General features: G+C 42.0%; 3 protein-coding genes across 4 annotated transcripts in view; 1 reads left to right on the top strand and 2 right to left on the bottom strand.

The window, feature by feature from the left end:
• Positions 1 to 2,869: 2,869 nt before the first annotated feature.
• Positions 2,870 to 9,104, top strand: ttll3 (tubulin tyrosine ligase-like family, member 3). The gene is made up of 13 exons (XM_071526707.1): positions 2,870 to 2,907; positions 3,574 to 3,630; positions 3,757 to 3,860; positions 3,992 to 4,160; positions 4,979 to 5,034; positions 5,186 to 5,314; positions 5,429 to 5,543; positions 5,671 to 5,777; positions 6,122 to 6,306; positions 6,807 to 6,955; positions 7,355 to 7,598; positions 7,761 to 8,196; positions 8,325 to 9,104. Exons 2-13 carry the CDS (start codon positions 3,615 to 3,617, stop codon positions 9,102 to 9,104), a joined length of 2,490 nt encoding a protein of 829 aa, XP_071382808.1. The 5' UTR covers positions 2,870 to 2,907; positions 3,574 to 3,614.
• Positions 9,105 to 11,501: 2,397 nt separating this feature from the next.
• LOC139650143 (class E basic helix-loop-helix protein 40-like) lies at positions 11,502 to 15,643 on the bottom strand. 2 transcript variants are annotated; one of them, XM_071526708.1, is made up of 5 exons: positions 15,238 to 15,643; positions 15,034 to 15,097; positions 14,688 to 14,795; positions 14,088 to 14,211; positions 11,502 to 13,655 (listed from the first exon to the last, which is right to left on the bottom strand). In XM_071526708.1, exons 1-5 carry the CDS (start codon positions 15,309 to 15,311, stop codon positions 12,736 to 12,738), a joined length of 1,290 nt encoding a protein of 429 aa, XP_071382809.1. In that variant the 5' UTR covers positions 15,312 to 15,643; the 3' UTR covers positions 11,502 to 12,735. The 2 variants fall into 2 exon arrangements, with proteins under 2 accessions (XP_071382809.1, XP_071382810.1); XM_071526709.1 differs by having other exon boundaries at positions 11,502 to 13,632; positions 14,062 to 14,211.
• Positions 15,644 to 19,954: 4,311 nt separating this feature from the next.
• Positions 19,955 to 27,384, bottom strand: part of LOC139650144 (inositol 1,4,5-trisphosphate-gated calcium channel ITPR1-like) — a gene marked incomplete at its 5' end in the record, with an annotated part of 46,392 nt that continues 38,962 nt past the window's right edge. The window contains 4 exons of the mRNA XM_071526710.1: positions 19,955 to 21,550; positions 22,271 to 22,432; positions 23,512 to 23,672; positions 26,489 to 26,654. Of these exons, the coding sequence (XP_071382811.1) occupies positions 21,464 to 21,550; positions 22,271 to 22,432; positions 23,512 to 23,672; positions 26,489 to 26,654 (576 nt within the window). The remainder of the gene's footprint in view (positions 21,551 to 22,270; positions 22,433 to 23,511; positions 23,673 to 26,488; positions 26,655 to 27,384) is intronic.

The following is a 27,384-nucleotide window of genomic DNA, read 5'->3' on the forward strand; positions in this document are numbered from 1 at the left end:
AAAATATCAGCTCAATACAATGTAGGCTACTGCTATATCACCTGAAGGCCTATACAATTCATTAAGGTAAGAGCGTCATACCTTGAGTGCATCTTTGGTCTTGTTGCATTTCTTTACGCTTCACCTGCATTTCGTGGCTGATAACCAATCGCAGCATAGAGGAGGAAGGTCTTGGCGAGGATTTGAATGACGGAGAGAGCGCACATTGGGCTCTGGAAGCCACTTTTGACAGGTAGGCCTATGTGTAAATGTACAGTTAGTGCGCTGTCCAGTTTAGAAATGTTTAGTTGTTTATGGTTGATTGTTTACTGTAGGGGACACCGGGGACGGTTGTAACATGGGGTTAGTTGTAACAGCACCAGTTCCACCAATCAGGGATAAACTAGAGTCATATGCTCACTACACACACTTCCTTCCTGATCTCACATGTGCATGGCTGTGTAAGCAAAGCTGTAGCCTAGATTTTACAGCCAAAAAACAGATTTTGAGGTAATAAAGTAATTTTTTGGACCAATCTAAATTTTGATTAGCATTTGATTATTTTGATTATTTGATGGTGTTGAAGTTAAAATGATTGAACTTGTATTAGAATAAACAGCAGTCTTTCAAGCAACGTGATGTGTTCCATCCATGCTACAGATAGAAATGGGGATGGTTGTAACACTTTACACAAGTCAATTAAGTTTTGATTTAAGTTTGACTGAGATTTAAGTTGATTTTGTTCAAAAGACAACCCATACATGCCTGCACAGTTAAGAGAAGTTAAAATGGTTCAGTTCAAAAGGAGTCAAAGACACACACACACACACACACACACACACACACACACACACACACACACACACACTGACACATTGACACATTGACTGTTATTTCATTTCTTTAATAAAGCTGCTGTAATGCAAATTGTATGGTAACACTTTACAATAAGGGTCACTAAGTTAAGGGTTAGTTAATGCTTAATATTGTATATATCTTTATTTAACAGGGACAATGGACAGTTTGTAACTGTCCATTGTCCCCAATAAGCATTAACTAACCCTTAATTAACAGTTAACTAAAGTGTAATTTACTAATGGTGTTCATGTTAACTAAGGTATTAATTTATACATTATTTAAAAGTTTATAAAGATGACTATTAAATAAAATATAAATGAATACCTTAGTTAACATGAACACCATTAGTAAATGATTACCAGACACATTAGTTAACTGTTAATTAAGGGTTAGTTAATACTTATTAAGCATTAACTAACCCTTAACTTAGTGAACCTTATTGTAAAGTGTGGGCTTAATTTTTGTCGCTTTCCTCTTAATGTTACAATTTACCCAACAACTTACCCCAGTATTGCGGTAGGTTGTAACAATGGAACTCCTTGTATTTGACATCAATTCATGAAGGCTGTAATGTAATAGAGGTTGAAATGACTGCTATCTGTAGTAGACAAATTTTGGTCAAAACACACACACACACACACACACACTTTTTTCTTCCTCAGTTCAACAATCCCCGAGGTTTAGATATCTGCCACAACAGCCATAACCCATTTTGTGTTAAAAAAAAAATAAAAAATAAAAAAAAGTCCTGAATTATGCTTGAAACTATACACTGCAATTCACGTCTTTTGAATTTTTATTCTTTTTGCAGTTGGTGGTTTCACTCTACTAAACATTTTATCGTGGTTATAATCATTGCGTGCATATTGGCAGTCAAATTTAAGCTGCCTCGTGATCTTTTCTACCTTAAGACGTTCTACGGGTTGTCAGAAACTCTTAATCTGCGTTTTTAAGAGCATCACAGCACAAAAAATGTGATAGAAAAATAGCCTACTCATGGGAACTTCCAGCTTGATGTAGCCAAGAGATAGTATTTATTTTTTTTAACAGACTTCACTGAGAAAGCTTTGGATGCCACCTTGTGGAAAATGTGTCAGCACTGTGCGCCTAGAAACTGAAATTATTTTTCAGAGAGGACTGACATCCTACACCATTGCATTGCAAAGCATAAACTGGTGAAATTAGGTGGGAGGCGGCAAAGTAGGATATCATACCCATGATAATGCAGTTTCGTGGCCATGGGCTGCAGCACTGATGGACAAGTGCCACAGAGAGAAACAGTCTCAGCAATTAAATGGATATGCCCTGCATGTCTTACAGTAACTGTAATGCGTTAGAATAGGCCTATGGGAACTGCCTCATTGTTTTTCTGGCACTGCTGATATTAGTTGCCTAAGACACGTAGAGTTTGTTAGAAATCAATCAAAATGTTTAATGGAACAGCTGATAAATCACACATAGCATACTCTCTCTCACACACGTGCTTCTGCGTGATATCTCTTGGTCAAAAGGAACATGAGACTGTCCACACCCTCCATTGTCAAAGACTGGATTGAATTTAGCTCAGTGGGTTTTCTGTCACCAACTAGTTGGACTAGATCCTAGCTCACTGTCTGCTAAGAAGCCATAGTCAGCATTCAGTTCAATTTGCATGGAAAATACTGGAGCACTTCTACCAATTGATTGGGGGGAAATAATACAGATATATATCCACACAAATTATGGTTTATGGTCTCCTTGGTTGTTTGTTTTAATTTTTAAATGGATTACATGTTCTTAGACTAGACTGCAATTGATAGCATCAGATAAGTGATCCACTTTCCTCCACGCTTGGCTAGAGGTGGTAGATTTTTCATCGGCCTGCGTGGCGTCCTGTGTCTCCTGGGTACGGTTGTTATGGGGACTATAAACAGTCTGCTGGAATATGTCGGGGGCGGGACTGCGCAAGTGGAGAGAGTAGTCGGGTCAGGTCACTGGGAAAGTGAGAAGCAGGCGGCGGGGCGCACTGCTGGGGACCGAGTGAGAATTCATTGTGCGCGCACCTATACACGCATAGACGAGGAAAAATAGGTTTGTATGTTAATTTTCATAGTAAAACCTCACCAGTAATTCTTTGAGATGAATTACAATGTGAGTTTCCTTGCGTGCCTAGCAGGGTTAGAGAGAGGGCAGTTGCTTCATAGAGCCACGGTCATTCGTCACAAGAATTATGCAGCCGAGACGTGGCTGTGTTTCTAAGGAGAACATGCAGTATGTCGACATTGCATTGACATTTGTCTCCATTTTGATGTTTGTGTTTTATGTGCATGTACGTGTGTGCGTGCGTGCGTGTGTGCGTACTATGTAGGCTATGTGGGCGCTTGGGTAGGTGTCTGGGTAGCAGGCTCTCTCCAGATTTAGCTGCCAGCTTGACCCAATTTACATCCTTTGGACACAGACAAAGTACAGTAGGTGCCACGTGCCATGCTATTTATAGAGTTGGCTTTGTCTGTCTATTCCTTAACTACAGAGTGGGCTATTATGTATTGCATATTTTAGTCTCTGATGGTTGGATTCATTTAGGAAGACTAAACATCTAGATTCTTATTAATGTAGATTAATACAGTATCTATCTATCTATCTATCTATCTATCTATCTATCTATGTATCTATCTATCTATCTATCTATCTAATTGAATAACTATGATGATGGTGCGGAAAATAATGATGATAATAATTATCTGCTCCTATGATCAGAGAGCAGAAAACGTCACTTCATCAACTTAGGAGAAGGCAGCATGCAACATATGCCACGTAAGAGTGAATGCACACACACATACACATACACACACACACACATACACACACACACACACACACACACACACACACACTCTTCTGAGCAATTAGATAAATTTGACTCAGTGTTACACTCCATAGTGGCTCCAATGGAGGGGAGGTTACGTCGCAGTGTGCCCAGCCTGCCAGCGATCAACCCAGACAGACTGAGAACAGCCAAGGCCCTTGTGGAGAAAGCAGTGAAGGTGATCACACATACAGACCTTAGAGTTAGATATACTGTACCTCCTCTCAAGCGTTCACCCACAATCCTCCTGGGATTGTATCTGTGTGTGTTCCTTCTGACACTTTTGATCCCTGCTCCCCTCTTTCTCAGTTGCGGAAGGTGTTTTCAGTGCAGGGACCCTATCCTGTGATCCGTGCTGCCTTGTGGGCAAGAGGGTGGGTGGAACGTCGCTCGCCCCTTCCTGTCCAGCGAGTACCTCATTGCCATGGCGATGAGGAAGAGGATGGCGATGATGGTGATGTCAGTGCTGATGTTGCTGGTGAGACAAGTCATCCTATCCTAAATTGCTTTGCTATCCTTATATGTGCACAATTGGTGGTAAATATGTTTGTGCATGCTGATGTAGAGCTCTTGGTTCTTCAGCAGGTGCTTGTTGGAGGTTGGATGTTAATGTTGACTCCCAGAATCCTCTTTTCATGTCATAGTTGTGGCACTTAGAATAATACAGTAGGATCTAACTAATCTGAAACAATGCAGAAAGAACATACTGGTTGTAAATGCATAATTGAAATACTGAACAAGAATGGGTATGGTATAGTCTGAAACCCTCTACACAGTAGAACTGGCAAGCTGAAAGGTGTCTTATTTTATGCATCAAAAAGACATTTCTACAATTTCACAATTAACAGAAAGTTTTTTCCATTGCTCCATATCTCCATATTTGAACAAGTTACTTAATCCAAAGTAAAAGAATTGGAGGCTAATTCATTGGAATGTCACTCTTTCTAATTAACAACTTTCTCAACTGTGTAGCGGACTATTCTTTTTAGATTTTGTTAGTATATGCTGTATTTTGCATCCTATGCTTTTAATGTAGTCTGTTCTGTTCCTATGTTTGTTTTTATTGTAGTCTGTCTGAAACCATTTGTTTTTATCTGTGCTGCTGCCGATCCTGGCCAGGTTTTCCCTTGAAAAAGAGATTTTTAATCTCAATGGGATTTCTTGGTTAAATAAAAAAATAAAAAATCTGCATATTTTGTTTGTTAGTCCATTCAATGACTTCGGACTTCAGAGTATTAGTCCACACACACACACACACACACACACACACACACCTCTTTACTCATCTCTTTTCAGAGAAAGTGGATGAAGGGGAGAAGGAGGAGAACCTCGATGACATGTATGACTTCATGGTAAGATAATGTTCAAGAGAACAGACCAACTTGACACTGACATCTTACAAGGTCTGGAAGCAAATGAACACGACTCTGCTATGTTTTTACACGTGTCCTTATTCATAATGCCCTGCATTCTGACTCATTTGGCTCATTGATTTCATTCTAGTCTCGCCTGGTTCGAAATGAAACACCCTATTTTTACTGGACAACACGTCGGGATTCCATAGACTGTCACTCCTTACGGAAGGACCAAATGACCAATCACTATGCAAATGCTGGCACTTTCACCACCAAGGTCTCATTTCACAACACTTCTTCTGATTGACAAGCAAAAATGCCAGTTGCTCAATTTTTGCCATATTCCCATCAATATTCTCTGTCTCTCCCTATATATTTCTGTTTCTCTCAGGTGGGGCTATGTGTGAACCTGCGGAACCTCCAGTGGTTTGATACAGCAGACCCTGACACCTTCTTCCCAAGATGCTACAGGCTTGGGGCAGAGGATGAGAAGCACGCCTTCATAGGTCTGCTCTATGAGTCGACCTGGCAGCCATTGTCTTAGTTTTATTAGTGATGTGTTATAATTTTAACCACACCTCCTCTCACCTGTGTCCTTGTTGTCTCTTTCTCCTCCTCTCTGTCTAATTGAAGAGGACTTCAGGAGGACAGCATGCACCAGCCTACTACAGTATGTGGTTGAGACAAGTAGACAGAGGAGGGACGGAGGAGAGGAACAAAAAGCTGAGGACAATGTCTGTGTGGAATCTGAAGGTAACACCCGGATCCAAAATAAACAAGAAATGCACATCCAAAAGTGCACATCCAAAAGTCTTTTACCAGGTCAAGGATATGAAGTGCGGGACAATGTGAATGAAACAAATACTACTACTACTATTATTCTGTGCAACATTTCAACTGAATATCACTGTTTTGAAAACACTAACCAATATTGAGACATAGAATATTGGCGTTGAAGACACAGTGGCATACCCTATCAAGCAGAAAAAATAATAATTGACCCTCTTTATAACCAAGTCATTGTAGATCAAAGGGAGCACACACACACACACATACGATCTTGTTTCTCTCTACAGGACAACAGGTAGAGTGGGAACACAGGGAACGTCCATTTGTTGGTCCAGGAATGATTGACAGAGCTTTACATGTATGTCAGGAGTTTCTCAACATTCTAGAACACAGTGACATTGATGTCACCCTGGAAACACCCCCCTCCCTGACAGAGCAGCATTGGGAACAATTTCTGCAGGACTACTACCTGGTTGTGCAGTAAGTGAGTTTCCTGGTTTGCTGGAATGATTTTTCTTGGGTCACACACTATTTGGGTAGTCCAATGCTGATACTCAACTTATCAAGTGACTATAATGTGTCACTAAAAAGTCTACTGAGTTTCAGGTGATTTTTACAATAGTGTGAAACGTAGTCTGTAGATATTCATATTGTCTGGGTTAGAGTTAATGTCAGGGTTGGGATTAGGTTTACAAATGGGGTTAGGGTTGGCATTATGATTAGGCTAAACTCAGGGTTACATAGCCTGTAGAGTTGCAGCAAATAGGCAAGTGAGTGACTTTGTTGAACATCTACTTTTCTCATCTCACCTGATAGTTGAGTATCGAAATTGGACTGTCCAAATAAAGTGTTACCTTTTCTTATAGCCTGGACACTTTAAGCTAATGCCAACACAACTGTCTGGAGTAGCTACCCTAAGATTTAATTACATCAAGTTAAGCCTTAATCAACTGGCAATCTAATAAAATGTTTGTGCGTAGTGAAGGTGCATTGATCAAGGGTAGCAGTGCCTTTGTGGAGCGCTGCCAGGAAATGTTAACCAGACTACAGGAGGTTTGCCCACAGCTGGACACAGATGGACTACATAACATCTGGATCATCAAACCAGGGGCCAAGTCACGAGGAAGGGGTGAGGCTCCCTTTCTCTGTAATAGTTACATAGTATTGTTAGGCTCTGTGTTAAACTTTTACTTCCACCCCATGAAGGCTGCACAATGCTATTTCTTCTTATATTTTTCTACACACTAAAAATCTCATTTTGGTGGGGAAAATTGGATGCTAATGCTTAGGATTTCCTCAGCTTGAATATAATGAAGGGATTTCCCTGGTACACCGCCTTGTTTGTTGGCCTGCTATTCTGCACAACAGCAGAATACTTTGTTTAGGAGGCCATCTAAAACACCTTGTCAATGGATATAATTCAAGACTCATTGTTGTAGTCAATAACATAATTTTGATCTGTTTCGATCACTGTTGTTGCCTTCTTTCTCTCCTTTGTTACACTAAGTTTATGACCATCTCCATGCAGGTATAATGTGTATGAATCGTCTGGATGAGATTTTGACACTGGTGAACAGTGATCCAGCCCTGATTAAAGACAGTAAGTGGGTGGTTCAGAAGTACTTGGAACGTCCTCTGCTGGTCCTTGGCACCAAGTTTGACCTCCGTCAGTGGTTCCTTGTCACTGACTGGAACCCTCTGACCATCTGGTTCTACAGAGAGTGCTACCTGCGCTTCTCCACTCAGCCCTACTCAACAAAAACCCTGGACAGGTCAGGCGGGAGGCAGGAGAAAGGGGGTCAGACAAAAGAAAAAAAAAAGATTTCAAGACTTGTGTATCTCCTTTGTTTGTGGAGACGGGTTTAGGACAAATAGGACTCAATGTACCGATTTCATAGAAAACTGACACATTTCATACTCATCCTTTTTTTCAGCTCAGTCCACCTGTGTAACAACTCCATCCAGAAGCACTTCCAGCCGTCCCATGACCGGCATCCAGGGGTGCCGGAGGACAATATGTGGTCTTGCTCTGAATTTCGGGCTTTCCTGCGAGGGCAGGGCCGTGGGGCGGAGTGGGGGGCGGTGGTGGTCCCCGGGATGCAGCAGGCAGTGATCCATGCCCTGCAGACAGCCCAGGACCTGGTAGAGGGCCGTAAGGCTAGCTTTGGGCTCTACGGTGCAGACTTTATGCTGGGCAGAGATCTTAGGCCCTGGCTTCTGGAGATCAATGCCAGCCCCACCATGGCCTGTTCTACAGCTGTAACTGCCCGCCTCTGCCCTGCTGTGCAGCTGGACACACTAAGGGTTGTGCTGGACCGACGGTCTGACCCTAGTGCTTACACAGGGGGCTTCGAGCTCATCTACAAACAGGTTGGAACATCCCTACATATAATGCATATACACACCAACCTATCCATAGAAGTTCCATAGGACAATAGATGCCATACCAAATGAGCCAGTTTCAATCAGCTGTGTGTGTTATTTTATCCTTCACCCAGGCTGCAGTTGAAGTGCCTCAGTATGTGGGAGTGAACCTGTTGGTGGAGGGAGCTCTCATGAGGCACTCCAGACCACCACCTCATAGACACCCTGTCATTCCCAACCCACCTCTCAGCACCCAGCTCCTTTCAGTCCAATCATCTTCAGAGGGAGTTGAAAGGACAGACAAATCATCCAGTCACAAGCCTTATGCAGCCTCAGCTTGTCGCCACTCAGGCAAGGAGAACCAATCTGTTGGAGAGAAAAAGAGGCAGCTGCTGTCAGCTTCTCCTAAGAGGGAACGTGAGGGCAGAAGAACGGGCCAGAAAACGTCCTCTGGTCACAGGTCCTGCCACAGTTTGGCACCTGAGCAGCCCTTGGTGGTGCACACTGAACCACAGAGGAAAGCCCAGCATCTGGGTTTGAGTCTTAGTGGCAGCGGGGCTCCTCTGGTCTCCAGAACTCTTTCCTTTTCCCTTAGCCCCCCTTACAGCATGTCAGACTCCAAATCCCAGCCCAACCCAGTCCTCAGGTCACAGATCTCCAGACCCTACCTTCCTCGGACAGCTTTTGAACCCCAGCACAGGGCTCTTAACCGGGGCCTTCCTTCACTCCATGGTCCCCTCCCTGCCCTGGAGATCTTTAGCCTGCGCCCAAACATTGTGGCTGGAGCAGTCACCAGTCGCTGCCCAGCCCTTTCCTCTCATCCCAGCCTCCACAGGCACCAGTTCGTTCTCAACTTTCATAGGCAAACCATGGCCAGATATAAAGGTGGTGGCACAGGGGAGCATAAACACTAGTGGTTTTGGATGTTAAGAAGGAAAAGAGGAGGAACCTGCACACCTTGAATACAGCCGTGTTTTTGCCCATTATTGGCATTTTTTGCCTGTATTCAAGGTGTGCAGGTTCCTCCTACCTTGCCTGAACTAATGTTTGGCGCAGTATCAGATCTCTATTTTGTATAAGAAAGAAGAGCAAACAAAATGCATTTGAGCAAGAGTGGAGGTGGTGGAGTGGTTTTGTCAGCAACAATTATGTTACAATGTTACTTTTTTATATTTTCGTGTTGGAGGCCTAATGAACAGCATTACCTTCTCATAATTAGAAATAAAATATTAAATTTGAGTTATCTTTTATTTTGGCTTGTGGCTGAGTGATAAGTTCAGTGAGTATTACAGCAACCACCATGATGTTGATGTTCAGTTATATTCAAATAATTGTCTTTTGTATTACTAGAAAGTTTTATTCATACATTTCTCTAAATGTGGCAAAACATTCCAAGATTGGGCCTAGGGGGGGATTTTCAAACAATGAAACAATCACTGGCTCCGTCTTTGGAGAAAAAAACATACATCTCCTCCAGTGACAAATAATCAGGTTGTAAGTGTTCTACCTCCCCAGCAGGTGGCAATATATGCCCAGTGATCTAACAGCTCATTTATTCAAAGCCTAGCTGGGATCAAAAAATTGCCAGTCACCAACCACATGCTGGTAAATCTTGGGCTGTAGCTCATGCACTGACCCTACCAGCCTCTTTGACAGGTAACCAGTCATCATTTGGCAGGTTTACTTATGTTCTAAACAATAAAGTAAAAATCTGAAAGTAACTTAGTTAGACTTAGTAGACTATTTAGTAGACCTTTCCTGGATGATTTCGACACCAATAGACATATTAATTGCCACATATTGCATCATATGTTTTTACTTTGTTACAACTTTCTTAAGGAACTCAAGTCAAATATTCAAATCAAGATAGATTGATGCTAATTGTGTCTCAAGGCACAGCAATAAGACATGCAACACCTACTTAACTTACTTGACATTTAGGGCCAAGGTCATGGCGTTGGTCTTCATACAAGCAACAAACAACAACTGTACAAACAACTGGTCTGGAAGGACGCAATGCCCTTAGAACACTGGAACTTGGTAGTGGATCACATACCTTGCCAGGAGGAAGCAGCAAGATGTGCTTAAACAGTAGGGTGAGGACAATGGGTGAACTGGGTCAATGTAGAAATGAAAATGATAACCTGCTGATATCTTCAGCATCAGAGAAATTTATACTGTATGCTACCAAATAGCTGAATAGCCTACTGACGTATGTTGAGCTGCCAAGCTTTGTTCAAACCCACAGAACTATATTTTACAAATTCTAGTCAAGATCCCAAGGTTTCCAAAAATATGTCATGCTGAATTACAAGGAAATGTGTATAAAATGATGCACAAGACATCTAGATTTTTTTTAAAATTTGATGTAATGGTGCAGCCATTAAAAATGGCATCTTGGGTTTGAGTATTTCACTCAATGTAAGTATACTACAGCTTCAATGAAGTGTTGAAATGAGCAGATACAGAATACGTATAAGACGTCATACAGTATGGAAAATGTTTTTTCTAACTTTTAAGCTTCTTAGGGGGAATTTAAAAGGAAAATCAGGGTGCAAGGGGTTTATGGGGAAACACATGATGTGTGTTTTGAGAAGTATTATTTGTGTTCTATGTGTTGGTAAATATAAGTCTGATTAGTGCCAAGAGTGCGTAGTGTGTAGAGGGAAGGGTGGTTCTGGGACTTTAGCATTTAGTATTGATTCTTGGGAAATGAAACATTTGTGATGGCAAGTGCTTTCCTGGTAACCCCAATAGTACATCTTGAGTTGACCCTTTCCCTAACATCTAAGCAACGTTTTTAAGTATGCACTCAGTCTAGTTTATGAAGTACTGTACATAATAAGAGTATGATGTAAACAGCTCTAATATTACAACATCTGTTCAGATATTATAATTATATGTATCTTCAGATCTAAAACAAATTTCATATCTCTTAACTTTACTTACTTTTTAAAATTTGAATACAACTGTACTAAACATAGAACTGCTAACCCACACAGCCAGCAAGAAATATGGAAAATGTCTTTTTATCAAGACTGTTGACAAGATGCAGTTGGATCCTGATTATTGCCTCAGGAGATTAATTGAAACTGTTTGTGTATGCGCATGTGTGTTTACTTGTAGTAGTAGTGGGCACAGACGGTTAACCAGCAGGAGAGGGCCCGGCTGCAGCTCTACCATTACATAACTGTTCCCTCAACATGGATGTTGTGGCACAGTAAAAGAACTTGATCCTGATAGATTACATTTCACTGCTCTCTGTCTCTCTCTCACGCATACACACACATGATCAAACCAGATTTCCACGGGAAAAAATACTTTATTAATACGCTTATATAATGTATATCAACATTTATAGACAAAATATGTACATCAAACATCTTTCTTGTAGGTCCCAAAATATAAAATCTCAAGTACCTCTTTCTATAGAAAATTAGTCTTCTGTTAAAACTTTTACATTCACTTCTCTTCTCTCCACTCCTTTGACTCCAGTATTCATACGAAGTACAGAGAATAAACATCTGAGTTTTATCAGCTTTTCACAAGTAAAAGGCAACAGCAAGAACAAACACCAGGTTTGACTTGAGCAGAAACAGATGTTGAATATGCAGACCAGGTCCAGCACAGTGCTACAGTATGTACACAGTATCTGAGCATACAACAAACATTGTCCACACTCTGCCCTCCTTCTATCCCTCCGGACAGAGTGCTAGAACAGGTATCAAAAATAGAGATGTACAAGAAGTCTATTAACAATAATTACAGAAAATCCATCTCAACTGTCTGTAATTGTCAATGAATGACAGACTTCTCTTTCAGTGTGGTCATGTGTCGACCCCTACCTCCATCCATGAATAGGTGCACCCTTGCTCTTGTCTGTACACTCTTGAGGAAACCCTTGTATCTTAGGGTGCCAGTCATTATAGGGGCTGGGTCAGAGGGCATTTTCAGTGATGGTAATGGTGACCTAGAGTACATAGGTAGCACACTTTGGGTGAAATCTTACTGCTAACATTTGGTGCGACAATTTCTATGAGTACAAAGACGATGTGTCTCTATGGCAACAGCTACAACTGAGACACATCAGTGTCATCAGTATGTATACTTCAACAGCAGCATCTAAAACATTTCTTCCTTTACATTCAACCAAGGGGGTGTGTGTGTGTGTGTGTGTGTGTGCGTGTGTGCGTGTGTTTCTGTGTGTGTGTGTGTGTGCGCGTGTGTGTAGGGCAGATCCAGTTGAGTGTGATACATTTGCACTGAGCAATACCATTGAGCATTAAGCCCAAACATTCAATCGGAAGCGAAGGGCTGAGTTGCTTTGCGTTGCTGTCCTCCTCAGCAGAGTGTGGATGGATGTTGCTTCCCTCCTCCTTCTCTCCTTGATAATTTCTAGATGTCTCTTTTGCGGTTTGACCTCTGGGCTGAAGAACCGGGGAGAGGAATGAGGATGGGTTATAGGACGTCCCGGTCGCATTCTCCTTCCTACTAATGTCTCTCTTGCTGGGTAGAACAGGGTAATCTTCTACACCTACACATCTCTCAGTCTTTGGTTTCCAAGTTGAGGGGTGGTACCTGCTTTAGTGCCTGTAGGAGGGCAGGGGAGTCCATGGGGGTCTGAGACATAGCAGGGGCCGGGGAGCCGCCCCTGGGAGACAACATGAGCTGGGAAGGAGTCAGTCTTTCACTGTGCATGGCGGACGCGGAGCCTCCCATGCCAGGGTAGAGCATGGGCATGGCCCCTGGGTACCAGCATTTCTCCAGCATCGGCAGGTAGGCCGCAGCAGAGGGTGGGATGAGGTAGAAAGGCATGCAGAGGGGATGCGGAGGAGGTGGCTGGTGGGGGGACACGCTCATGTAGCTACTGTAGCCGCTGGACGAGGACGAGGTAGACGACTCTCCACCCGAGAGCAGCTCATCCTCGGACGACTCCACCCTGGGTCGCTTATGGCGCGGCTCATCGCCCTCCTGCTTGATGCCGGAGCCCTGCCTCTCGCCTAGCGCTCTCTTCAGCTGGCTCTCCTGACCGTAGTAGTCTTGCCGTGCCTGCGGCGCTCCGGACTCGCTCTTCTCCAGTTCTCCTCCGTAGCCGCTGTCTGTATCTGTGTCACTGCCACTCTGCTCGCTGTTTGGTGGAGGATACGCCCGCTGGATGACAGGCACACAGTTCCTCCCGTAGCCCTCGCTGGGTTTGGGTGGTAAGCTGGTGGGGATCTCCTTGTGAGCCTGGTGCTGGTGGTGGGCAGGGATTTCCTCGGGCTGGGGGCTGAGGGGGGTGCGGGGTCGGAGGGGACTTTGCAGAACCTCTGCGGCCAACTTGTGAAGGTGGTTGATCATGTGGGATGGCGTGAGCTCTCCATCAGCCTCTTGATTGGCTAGATACTGCAGAATCTCCTTGGCACACATGTGGAAGCCAGAGCGGAACATTTCCTCTGACTTCTCCTGACTGACAGGGGGCTGGTCTGTAACGAGAACACACACACACACACACACACAGTCAGAAACACTGCAACTCCCATGACCACAAATACTGTGAAAACCTCTATGAAGGTGATATTTGATGTAGATATCATCATGTTGAATCTTCTTAGTGCCATTTCCCCCTCATGTGTTCAACCACAGACCCTTTATTATACTTGATACAATAAAGGGTCCTATTTCCAATACCACTTCAAGACTGTTTGAAAGGCATTTCCCCTCCAACAGCAAAGGGCTATATTTGAAGTCACTGATTTGCATGCAGTTCTGCATAATCCTGTCATTGTCTATTCAGCTCAGTGATTTGCATTCTGTCCAACAGAATCATCCTGTTCAGTGTGTGTGTGTGTGTGTGTGTGTGTGTGTGTATGTGTGTGTGTGTATGTGTGCATGCGTGCATGTGATCTCCAGCTCACCAATTTGCATGCCATTCTGCAGAGCAAGGATCTTCTGCTGCTGTTGCTCCAGAAGAGAGGTGAGGGCTTTCACATGCTTGAGTGTAAGCTCTAAAACCACGGCCTTCTCCAGATGGCCCAGAGTCTAAAGGAGAGACACGCTGTCAGCACATCCTCATCTCTTATATAACACACAGCAACTAAGCTCTTCTACACATACACAAGGTCACACTTGGCTGTCCAAACATCATCATGATCAACAACATGCAATAGCAATAGCAACATCAGCTAAAAACCATCATTCATAAAAGTGTCTAAAATAAGGAATAAGACATATTTCAGAGATCATATCCACTGTCTTGTGTAGTAATTATATATACAATATTATGGACTTTATTTGCTGACAACACTGAATTTTAGGTAATATCCACAGTACAATCTATAAACACAGACGACACATCCCCATTAGTGAAGTATGGGCCTAAGTCATTCATACAGAGCTGCTGACGCATTGAGTGGAGAGGATGTAATACCACTAGATAGCCACTCGATGGTGCATGCCACTGAAGGCGGTGAATGAACCACTGTCGACCACATTATCACTCCCACATATGAACTTACCGTGAGTTTCAGGTGCTCCGGCAATAAATCTTTCAACTGAGCGATGCACTCATTTATCCGGTCACGCCTTTTCTTCTCAATAAGTCTGTGAGGCAGCTTGTAGGTTTCCTGCAAGAATAACACCATTGTTAAGTCAATTCAGCTGGTAGTTCTTTATGATCAGCAGCAGTCACACGGACAGGGAGGACTCCAGGAGTTATGTCATAGCAGAAAATAGGTCATCCACTTATGGGACCATCAGAAAATAGCAGCCTAATTTCCTTGATATTTACACCTTTATTCAACACTCTATAGCTATAACATAACTTGCCAATATTCAGAACACATTAACACAATATCAACGAACCTTGCTTTCCTCGCCTCTCTTCATTCCCCGCCTGGGCTTATAAACATACATCGGGAAATCCATCCTAAAAAAACGTAAAGAAAGCACAACTGTGAGCCACGAGGTAATGGTCGGGTGAAGCCGTGTAAGACACTATTAAAATGAATAACATAAATAAGTGTAGCCTACTTGAGGCAAAGGCATTTTTTCCAAACTTCAACTTACCCTTGCATGTCTGACAGATCAGCCGTCTGGTGTTTGGACAGAGGAGGTGGCTGCGCGCTTGGAATTCGCTCCATTCTCTTTACTCCAATCAAGCAGTCAAAAGTCGTGGTACTTTTCCAATGCAGTCACTAACAAATATGCATTTATTAGCGTGCGGTTAAAAAAATAGTTGTAAAGTACTTATCTTTGAAATGCGTTGAAATGTTTCAATCGCAAAAAAATATATTCAAAACGGTCAATTTATCATTATTTCACGCCTAGTTTTTTTTCTTTCTATAATGTAAAGGTTATTTTGGGATGAATCGTTTAAGTTAGTCCCAGCCGTAGTCCCGCCGCAGAAGGTAACCCTCTTGGTGGCGCGTTGGGAAAGTGGGGGAGGACAGAGCGACGTGTTAAATAAATCCTCTGACTCTCCGCTCAGCCTGACCTATCTCTGTCACATGAGGCTCACGTGTTAAACGGCGCTGTATCCTCGGCGGAGGGACGGCCCATTTTCTACATATAAGGGGCCTCAGTGGGCGGACAGTGACGTACGTCAGAGCGGAGGGCGGTTCGTCTCGGATCCCGTGTACCACCATGCTGAAGTGTATGGAAACAAGGCTCCGCGCGCCACGGCGGGGGAACGTGCTGGCAGCAAACCAGTGCCGAGGTGCAACAGGCTTGGTGCATGGGCGGCACTTAGGTATGGTACGGTATGGTGTAACTGTGAGTGCACATGTGTAGTGTTTTTAATAATTATAACATAAAGTAGAGATCAGGGTAGAGAGAAAAAAACACATCAGGGAAGCATCCACCAAGACCAGTGGGTGCGCTTCATTGCTGCATCAGCGGTAGTAGCCTAATTCGTTTAAATTCTGCATAATCTGACTAGTAGAGCTATAGTAGCTATATTCAGCAAGATGTCTTATTTCTAAATAAAGTAGCCTAATGGAAACACTGATAATAACACTTATGTTTTGGTACCAAACTGGGCAAACTCGAATTGTTTACCTAACCGTCATTACTCTCCGTGAGTAGGCTACTACACATAGGCCTACCTCTCCCCAATTTTGCCAAACTTTCAGATTGGCACGAGCACGGGCCATGTGCCACCAAAAATGGTCTGGAAACCACGCCCACCCGGCACAAAATGGCGCACGGCACATACTTTTGATAGTTTGGTGACCTACCTCTAATAATTACTATTGAGCAAATAATAATGTCTGGTTATCAGTAGGCTAATTTAGTCTATATAAGGGGTCCACATTTTTTTCAGAATATGCACACTATTTGGGCTATACGTTCCCTTACCAAAAATAACTGCTGTAGTCCCAATACAAATGTCTAGAATATCACAGTAAAACTCCAAACCATATAATATCCTATAGCAATATTATAGGAATCCAGATCCTCCCTTACAATAAAACCTTTTCCTTACCAACACCACCCTGTCCGTGTCCTGCGTTTGGGTCCCACCTGTGTTCATAACAATATATTACCTTTATTTAAACTCGAAAAAATCAATCAATAGGATTGTGTTAAAGGTAGCCAAATGATCTGATAAAGCAAGCAGTCTGTGGACTGTGGCTCCTCTGCAGAATCACTTTTTTTATTTGATTTTTTTTTTTTTTTTGCAATTCACATTTCCAAAGATATAGCATATCACATACAAAAAAAATCTAGGCTCCCATGTCCTGCTCTATTGCAGTATGCAGGTGGGCTCCAGTTACGAGTCTGGTCACGGCGTTATTTACCGCCAGGGAGAACCACGTGCACCTGTGTGTGCAGCAGAGTGTGTGAAGTCCGTGTTTGTTGTCATGAGGCGGCACCGGTTGTCACGTTGATCTCCTCATGGCCCGGGAGCCCACTGTGCGCTGAGGACTCATCCAGATCCTGCACACGGCTGCTGCACCTGCCCGCCGCAGGCTGCACACACAGTACACCTGTTCTTTTCATGCGGATTTCTTGAATACATTTAATAATAATTTGTTGTCCTAGCCAAATGGAAAGGCTGAGAAAAAAAAGAAAATATTGACACAGGATAGTGTATTCATCCTAATAGTTTCCCTACGAAAATGAGCTGTAGTAACCCTATAATATTTTTTAGGATACTATACAGATAACACAGCAAATCTATAAACGGTATAGTAGGCTATTCTATAATGATATTGTAGGAATATTGTAAACTCTAAACTCTCTATTGAGTACCACAGACACACTGTTGTGCCCTACAGGATTATTACAGTGATAACATATGAGATAATAATACAATCAGGTAGATAGGGTCTCAGTAAACTCATTACACACAGACACTATAAGGTCCTATAAGAATATTTTAGGAATATTATATAGATTTTTCATAAGGGTTGATACAGGATATTGTAATACCCTATAATACCTTAATAGTGGATGTCAGACGCTCACAGGAATTAGGGCTGACTGGGTCACAGTCTGCAGTCCCATTGACATCCATAAAGTGTCCCTCTGCCAGTTAAACTCAGAGTATTGCCGGTATTGCCTGGTGAAACTAGAAGCAGTTACTGTATATTCATGATAGTAGGATTTATTATGTGTTTGTGTGATGGAGTGACTCTGGAGCTGAGTAACCGTTCCCCCTTCCCTCTAGCCATTTTCCACCTGGCCATGTGCCTTTCAAGACCTCCCCTGGAAATCACATGTGAGGGAACAGCAAATATCCAGCTGTTTATTCAACAACTAAGGTCTTTTTGGAAAGATTTATTAATTTCAAAGATTTTCCTTTTCAAGATATCCACACAAAATCTGCTATGAGCAAGCAATTCCCCTGCATTTTGAAGATTTTTAGAAAACTAGAGATTAGTGTGATTTTTGACAATTAGTGGCAAATGTAAAGACATTGCTGTCTTCATCCAAGCAGTAGCCTATACAACTTGGCAGAACAACTGCTGTTGGCCTACTTTGACTTCAAGTAGTCTAATGTTGGAATTGATTTGATCAGATGTGTAGAGGTAAGAATTCTTCTGTCAAATGTGTCACACAGGTATTCTGAGCATGAAACGGCCCTAAGATACATTCTGGCTGTACTAGGGAACAGCCCCTTTACAAGGTCCCTTGTTGTAAAGTTGTGTTATATTCCCTTCTCACTAGAAATAAATATTTAGAAGCTGATTTTATCATTTTCTTCCCATAGCTAGGGAAGCATGAATTTGAGCTACCCTGGTATTAATCTGTACACTCCCAAATTAAATCCTCCAATGAACCCTTGATATGACCACAGAAACATCCCTGGTCAAATACTGTATAATAATACAAAATGGAAAAAAAAAAAAAAATCATGCGTAGCAGTTGTCATGACTGTTCTCATATCGTCAGAGCAGACAGATTCTGAGAAGTTGGCTTTGATGTTACAATATAGCATATCCCTGATTAAACTTCTGTATAATTGGTTTAAGGAATCTGCAAGAAATCTTGCAGTCTCTTTTCACATTTAGTGAGGTTCTTCTTTCAGGCCTCTTAGACCTACTATTTTTCTCATTCTTACTAAAAGAAAGCTGCAAAAGGTTCACCCATCGCCTATTACACACATAAATTAATTTAACTAAAGGTCTTCAAGAAAATTCCAAGAATGTAGTGCATTACATGGAAAGGGCTAGGACTCAGTAATTAGAAATTATCATCACACACGTCACAGTGATCTAATCTTGATATAATTAGATAGAACCACTAGGAATGGAGACGACGACGATGGAAAGCCCCTTGAACATGAATTGGGCAAATGTAATACAATTAAACACTCTTAGTGTTTGATTTAGTTTAGAAAAACTGACTATGATAACCTTGTTTCACTTCTTCACTTGTTGGTTTTGTTTTTAGCATAAAGGCAAACACATTTTTAGTTTAGCCATCAATACTGAGTAGATTGAATAATTGTTTCTCAGTTTGACATTATGGTTTAGGTGGGTAAGAGTAAGTTATAATACAGTTATAATTTGAACACAAAACACTGAATTTACTTGTTAAATAATCACAAAGCCCATTTACAATATGATAATGTTTCATTCACAACGACTGCCATGTGAGGTAATGAAATCTTCTTTGTTTGCAAAGTGCATGCCATATACTTCAGGAATATCAGCCCTTAGTAAGAGAACACTCACATGACAGGCAGTGTTGAGAGAAGTCTGAAATAATAACAGGCTCGGTTAAACTTCAGAAGAGCACACATATCCCTGTGATCAAATCCAAAATGCAAAACCCAAGTACAAATGTCCCCGAGTGCAAAACTTTATGTTCCCAACATAGCTAGCATATTTCCTCATGAAACATTGTTTTATAATTAGAAAAGAAGTGCACTTCCTCATTTTTAGAGGCCTACAGATGAGATTTCACAGTTCATCTGGTGGCATTCCCCGAAATCACCTACGTGTGAGCCTCTTCATTCAGCTCCGACTGGAGTGGGCAGCACCAGGGATGAATGGCACCACTCTACTTATAATTGGATAAGCAGTTAAATGCATCATATGATACATATTGAGGGATCAAATGTAGCTCATAGATGTTATTTTTCTGGCAAATGCCGGATTTCCGTCATTTTAGACAAATTGAAAAAAAAAAAAAAAATGAGACCCACGTGATTCATGCAAATCCGTCATAACCCAATCACATCCCTGATAGCTGCGTGGCAACAACTTGGAGGACTGTCAACGGCTTCAATACCTTTATTCTCACATTTGTTATGGTCTTTGTCTTGACTTCCTTGTTGATACAGATAGTCTGTAACACTCACCAGTAGATTTCTTACACACTTGTTTATTTAAATAGACTCCAAAGAATGGAATGTACATTTCAGACACAAAACCTCATATTAGTATAAAAGTTCAGTTTGGTCAAGCAGCACTCCAAATGACTTCTATTAGTTCCCTCCATTACATGGACTAAAACCATGTGGTCATTTTCATGGAGATCTTTTACAAAGTGACTACTAGACTAAAGGTAACATTCATTCAGGTGCTACAGAAAATTATAATATCAGTGCTGAAGGACTAAATAGAATTAAGGGAAGATTAAATAATTCAGTGCAGACATATCAAACAAATGGATACCATACTTTCAAATCAGTTTTAACTTTGCTCCTCAAATCCTTCAAATTCGATTCTGTCCTTCCAATGTGACTCCATACCACTCCCACAAACCAATACATGGAATTCCCAATGACCTCAGAGTGAAGCAATCACACAATTTGCCCCCACTCCCCACTAGGATCATATAAGTGTCATGGCTCAAAATAACATGTGTAGAAAGAGTTTAACAGGTCCATATTATTTTCCTTGATAACAAGCTTCAATACTTTTGCATCTTTCTGTACTCAAATTTACCCTCAAAAGGTCCTCTACCTAAAGTGTCCTGGAATGATTAGAATCATTTGAGAATCTTCATTTGAGAATACAAAGAATTCTGAAAGTAGAATGATGAGCGCATGCCCTCAAGTAGAAATTGTTAAAAAAAACCAAAAAACAATACCACACTCTATGTGTTATATAATAGCATTTAGAAATATGGAAAAATATGGTGAACCCTTCAGGATAGTTCAAAGAAATGATTTCTCTCCATCATATTTTAAATATAAGATAATGTAATTTCAAATATAAAAGCAAATAACAGATTGCAAATAACAGATTCCAAAAATAAGTCATTCTCTTTCAGACATTGCATATCATGAAGTATTCCTATTGCTGTCAGACAGAAGCAAAACATTAAATAATGTTTTCCCAACAGATTTAAAACAAACCTTCAAACCCAATGTGACCTGAGTTTGCTGGTGCAACAGAGAGGCTTTAAGCCTCAGTACAAGGCCGCTTGAGAGGAATACTCCCTCAGGTACAATGGCTGAACTTTGGCATTAAAGGCATTAATGGTAGCAATGCTTAAGTCGGTGTTTTCATCTCCTAAACCTACAGGACAGGCTTCTCATGTCCTGAGGCACTTGGTGCGCACTCCACCCACACAGGCACATCCACACTACAGACCATGAGTAACATACTCAGATACAACAATGTTCACTTCGCACAGACACTCCATCAGAAGCACACAAGCTTCAGAAACACTTTTTGGAGGAGTGCCTAGTGAAGTACACAGTCAGGCATCAACCTAAATACATTTTGGAGACGTACATTCTGTATACACATGCTTTGGCATTCTCCTGTCTAACGCATGTGGTAGACCGTCAGGAGTGCTCAGGCACTATTGGGTGCTCAGGCACTGTGGGTCCTCAGGCAGGCTGTTGGGGATTGATGTTCATGTGAGGGGGATGACCAAGTAGACCGATCCGCTGCTTCTGCTTCCTCTGCTCTGTCATCTGCACAGAGATACAGAACAAACTCAACAGTTCAAAGCGGCACATTGGTAAACCTGTTGCACAGACGTTGCCATGAGCCATGAATTCTGTAAATTCCACGCTTGTACAGATTCCTTGAACCCCGCCCAGTGTTTTCTCTGTCTCTATCCTGAGTAACACATCGACCAGCGGACTTCTCAAGCTTTACTAAATCCCTTAATATTGAAAGATTTGATATATCACATTTGTTTATCTTTTAAAAGGTCAGCTGTCAAAGTGCATTGTGGTGTAGTACGTCTTTAACTTGTGCATGAACAAAGTACCAAAGTAGAGCGGGATGGATATTATTACAGCAAGAAATCTCTTTCTAGTTCTCCTGGCAGTGTATAAGTTCTGGTGTTATGCTAATACACAGCAATAATAGAAAATATAGTAATTTATGGGGCAGCATTGGCCTTGAGGCAAGCTTGTTAGAGTCACCAGAAGAAAAATTGGTGACTGGATAGTTGTAGCATTCTCTCCCTGTATGAGGTACTAATGTGTCCTTGGGTAAGGCAACAAACCCCTAAAACTGCTCCAGTGGAACTGCTCATCAAAAATGTGGTGGTTCTGAGTGGCTACTGGTGTGTGTTTGCTCTTTGTCAACAACAAAGACAGCCTATCATGATTAAAGAGAGGGAAAAGAAAAAAAAATCAATCAGGGAAATCAGGGAGTGCATGATTTAGTGTTATATACTGTACCTGCTCCTTGAGCTCAGTCAGCTGTCCAGACAGATTGGCCACCAGCCTCATGGTGGACTCCAGCTTCTCCTGTAGGTTCCTGATCTCATTCTGCTCACCCTCTGCGTCACTGCTTACCAGCGACATGGCACGCATCCGCGGAAACCAGTCCAGGTTGTGTTCCTGTGGGCAATCAATCACAGCAAGGGAAAGCTCATCAGCCATTGACTTGTTTCTCAAGTGTTGATATGGATTTACTGGGAGATGAAGGTGGACCTCGATCTGTGCTCAGCGCCATCAGCAAAGACTTGGGTGTGTTGTAACAGAGGGTAAGGTAATGCAAAATAGGACAGTGCTACTAAAGTTAGCCAATTGAGTGTGTAGTAGCAACGTGTTTAAATGTAACTGGTCTGCGATGTGAGTTTTGGTGGAACAGACTCACATGGCATTGCTCCTGTAAGAATAACAACGGAGACTGAATGACCTCAGACTGAACACCTCCAGTACTGGAATTCCCAGTCAAATGACCCACATTTCCTTTAGCGCTTATCATGTTTTGATCAGTCTGAAGTTTGGGCAGTGGCTCGTGTGCTGTCTTGTTTCACTGACTTCCTGTTTGCCTGCACCAGTCTATTTGTGTCATCAAGTGTGCATGGATGGCATCTCCGTCAGTTGAGATTAGACGGGAGGAACAGATGACTGTACCAAGAAGTGTGTGTGTGTGTGTGTGTGTGTGGCAAGCCAGAGCACGTTCACAAGTCTGATTCAGTGGCCTAGGCTGTTGAACTCTGACTTTGCTGTATCACAGTTACAAGAAACTGGATCAGAAAGGAAACACCCATCTTGTTGGTCCTTGCTTTAAGACTGGGATACTAGAGCACACTCTCAGCAAGCAGCCAAGGCACACAATGGCTTTTAGATGCAAAACATATGAAGGATGAAATATGCACTCTGCTATCCAAGGCCATCAAGTACTCTTTGGTAATAGAGTAGACAAACATGTCTCTTGCCCTATATGTTCCCTACAGACCAACCAACCTGTGGCTCAGCTGGCTGCTGTACAGCTACAGTGCACTCTCTGCCCTCCAGCTGCAGCTCAGTGATTTCCTGACATGGAGGCCTGCGTGTGGCATGTGGATCACATTACCTCCAAGACAGTGTAGTCTGATACTGAGTCAGTGTAACCCATTTACCTGAAACTCTAAACTATCATCTGAGGTGCCGGATGTATGTTTATGGGTGTGTACGTGCTTTTGGCTCACCTTGATCATCTCAGCCACGTAGCTCTCAGGGCCTGTGTATTCGGTGGAGTCCTTCACCTTTACCAGGACAATGAAGAACAGGTAGTGCCACATGTTGTGCTCCTCTTTGATGTGCTCCTCAAATGTCACTGTCTTGTTGTCAAACTTGTCCCGCTCCAGCCCTGTGGTGGGAGAAAAACACACATACTTTGTGGGGTACAAAGTTATTTGTATAGTATGCATGTGACATGGTAAAAAAAAGAAAGAAGAAAACCTCACTATGGCTACAGCACAGTTCCCTGTTGGTTCCAAGAAAAACGGAAAGACTTGTTTCCTGAAAACAGACCACCTCATACCATCTGATAAAGTATCAAACATCTGTCAGAGCTGCTATTTTGATCTTCATGACAACAAAGGCCTTTCCTTTCGGTACAGGTGGGCTGACAAATGTACAAAGTTCTATTTGTTTATCTTAATGTAACCTTAATTTAAAATCAAGGAAGTCAATTAAGAACACTAATGTACTGTATATATCACATAGAAGACATGGCAACTGGACAATAAAAATGTAAAAATCGGCAACAAATAGAGGAAAATGCAAGTGGCAATAAAGGCATAAGCCAGGGCCATACAGAGCAAGAACAAGTATATGCACAATAAGAGGTAAAAGCTGGTTAAAGCTGGGGAACATTAGGCATCATCACCATGACAGGCTGTCAGAGCAGAGCTCAAGCTGGTTTGCAGATGTGTGAAAGTGTGTCTGTGTTGTGTCCTTGAAAGAAACAAATGAAACGGCATAATTTTAGGGTGTTTTGCAGGCAGCAATGGAAAGAGGAGTAGACCAGGGAAGTGTTTTCCTTGGGGACCTTTAGGTGGATTTAACAGGTAAAGTGTGTGCTGGAGGTAGACTGTCTGCCACAGCTCAAAAAACTAAAGTGCAGAGTTTGGTCCCCCTAACAAGTGATCTCATACCAATGCACAGTTCCATAGAGAATGAATTGGAAAAGGATAAAATAATATTACAGAGGATGATTTTCTAAGGATCATAGTAAATTTTCTGCTTCAGAAACATTAGTATGACTATTAAATTTAGTCAATTTGATTCAGACACATTCTGTGCGTCCACAAACTCTGTCAGTCTTCCATTGTCAGTGGAACAGCTCCAGGTTGAACATTGCAGATTTGAGTCTTGGTTCTCTGGTTTCTGTCTTTGAGAACACTCTTGCTCTTGTTTGCAATACAGATTGGCCATAAGAATAAATATGCAGATCAAATTTATTAGTCTTCTCTTTTATATAGACAGAAAGCCCATTGGACTTTTCTGAAGTTTGCTCAAAACACTTGAGCGGAGTGGGTAGTCGAAAACAAGTCCTCTGACTGTGTATAAATGTTAATGGAGCTTCCAGGTATAAAACAGTGCTACTGATGTAAATGGAGAACAGAGCAAGGCTGAGGATGGAACCTTGGCGAACTCCATTGGTAACAGGCAGGGACTGACTCAATATTCAGAAGTATTCAGACCTGACACACCATGTTCTAGTATATCAGTAGTGGGAAAAGTAGGCCAATTAGTGCTGGGGCGCACCAATTCTCAGTAAGCTTTCAGTTACGAAGAAGTGACCAGCAATCCAATCCAACCCATTTCAAACAGTTTTTAGTGTCAAAAGCAGTGGTGGTGTCATTGAGGACCTTTGAAGATGCAAAGATACAACAGAACATAAACCAAACAGCGTGCTAGAGAGAACACCAAGCATTCCAAGATGGTCAGTCAGTTTTCTGTTCAATCATTATAGTTCTATAGGTCTTTGGATATAAAAGATGCACTTTAACATCGAGGTTCCATAAAAAAAATAGACAATTGTAGCTTTCCAGCGACAGGGAATCAGCAATATCAAAAGGCTGAAGACAGACAATCGCAAGCAAGCCTGTGCTGGCCTTAATCATAAGTTCATGACGTAAATCAACTATTGGCTACAGACATAAAGAAGATCTGAAAGCTCTTAGGAGATTGAGGGATAGATTGATGTGTTATAAAACTGAGCTAGAAGATGGAGAGCCACTTAAGCCTGTGGAGACCTCCTCCTAATCTCCCCATCTCCTCTTTCCTTGTGCTCCTTCTGGAAACCATAGTGACGGCAGCTCCCCCTGTGGCCAGGCCTTATTTAACATGAGTGAGTCAGAGCTGATTGCAGGAGCGGTGACATAATACTGTTCTCATTCAATACACTGACCACTGCCTGACCTCACACGCACACTAAACATACAGCATGTACTCATGCAGCCACACACATATGGACACACACACAAATGTGGATAAGCACAACACATATTCACACCCATAGAAACAGCAACATGCACTTACTTAGGCACTTAGTCACACATACATATATGGAAATGATTTCGAGGGCAAGGTATGGATCTCCAGTAAGGCTGCGTAAAGCAGAAAGTATAAAAAAAAGTGTGTGTGTGTACGTGCCTGAGTGTGTGTGTCTGTGTGTGTGAGACATGAATTATGGAGGCGAGCAGAGCAGTGGCAGGAAGCCTTCATGACTCAGCCTTCTTTGGAACGACAGAGGAAAGAGATAGGGGGAGGACAAGAAGAGGGGGATTGCGGCAGACTATACCTTTGCAGAAGTTCATCTTGTTAAAGTATGTACTTATCCATAAGCCATAAAAAAAATGACGCTTTTGAAGCAGTACTAATGAAACCAAGTCTGGCTAGGTGCCCTGATGGTTAGAGAAATTATCCTGCAAAAATGAGGTGTAGAACCCACACACTATGCTAAACTTTTTGTGCCAAAATCGCTTTTATTAATTATACTGGAGACCCGATGAACACCAAAACGTTGGAGCATAGTGTGCGGGTTTTACACTTCATTTTTGCAGAATTCTCTTCAACCCAGCACCTAAAATGTGCATATGACTAAGTGAGTTCTAGAGAAATAATCCTAGAACTGTATTTAAAACTCCTTTAATTAAAGTAGCTGAGCACTCTCACCACAGATGAAGCAAGTGGTCTTCAGGACTTCTTCTTTCTTCTGTTTTTCACTCCTCAGGTCAGCAAAGGTGTCAATGATGACACCAAAGATGAGGTTGAGGACAATGATGATGACCATGAAGAAGAACAGCAAGTCATATATCACTCTGGCTGCAAACAGGGGCTCCTGGAAAAGGAGCAGGCAAAGGGGGTTATATGTACAGTAGGTCATCCTGGAGATGTACCAGGCTAAGTGCAGTGCTATCACTACCTGGTTTAGAGGTAGTGACTAGAAAACTAACATATCAAACAAATTATTAACTTTAATGTGATGATAGAGTGAGGTTAGGAGGAAATTTAAGGAGGGTTTGTATCATAGGGTCTGATTTGAGAAGCTTGGCCTGTTTAAATGCATGACCCAGAGAGCAGGCGTTTACATAAACACTAAATGGGGGTCAATATTATATGAGTGTAAAACAAGGTTAACCTAGGCCATCATGGATGTTAATGGAAATACAAGAACACAGGTGCAACCTGCCAGATGCTACAGTAACAGAGACAGCATTACACAGGCAGAAAACAACCTAACAACCTAAAGCAGCGTGTCAGAGTGTCCTAGGTAGGCCACAGTTATTATGGCACTACGCTTTTGCAACTCAGAAGAAAAACAATTACATTTATTTTATATGTAACCCAACAGTGCTACCATTGAGTTCAAAGCCTAGTACATGTGACTATTTGGTTGACTTTATTATTTTTATTTTATTTTCGTATATCTAGTAAGCCTATTTAACCTATTTTGTATTGTGTTGTGAATAACTGAAGCAGACACTCACATCCTCTTTTGACATCATTAGTGGTTGAGGCTGAATTCAGTGGAAAGCTATTCTCAGACCTAATTCCCACACAAGGCGGAG

This window comes from Centroberyx affinis, unplaced genomic scaffold (assembly GCF_046629955.1).
Source record: "Centroberyx affinis isolate AG114_WGS23_722 - 3 ecotype Tasmania unplaced genomic scaffold, CSIRO-AGI_Caff_v1 ptg001446l_1, whole genome shotgun sequence".
Lineage (NCBI taxonomy): Eukaryota > Metazoa > Chordata > Actinopteri > Beryciformes > Berycidae > Centroberyx > Centroberyx affinis.

What these genes read in the sequence shown, in the direction of transcription:
- ttll3 (XM_071526707.1), top strand. An exon ending in GACTACTACCTGGTTGTGCA is followed by an intron (nt 6,307 to 6,806) that starts GTAAGTGAGTTT and finishes GTTTGTGCGTAG; the next exon opens with TGAAGGTGCATTGATCAAGG. An exon ending in TCAACAAAAACCCTGGACAG is followed by an intron (nt 7,599 to 7,760) that starts GTCAGGCGGGAG and finishes CCTTTTTTTCAG; the next exon opens with CTCAGTCCACCTGTGTAACA.
- LOC139650143 (XM_071526709.1), bottom strand. Translation starts at nt 15,311, where the DNA reads ATGGAGCGAATTCCAAGCGCGCAGCCACCTCCTCTGTCCAAACACCAG. An exon ending in AGAGAGGCGAGGAAAGCAAG is followed by an intron (nt 14,796 to 15,033) that starts GTTCGTTGATAT and finishes TTATTCTTGCAG; the next exon opens with GAAACCTACAAGCTGCCTCA. An exon ending in CGGAGCACCTGAAACTCACG is followed by an intron (nt 14,212 to 14,687) that starts GTAAGTTCATAT and finishes TCTCTCCTTTAG; the next exon opens with ACTCTGGGCCATCTGGAGAA.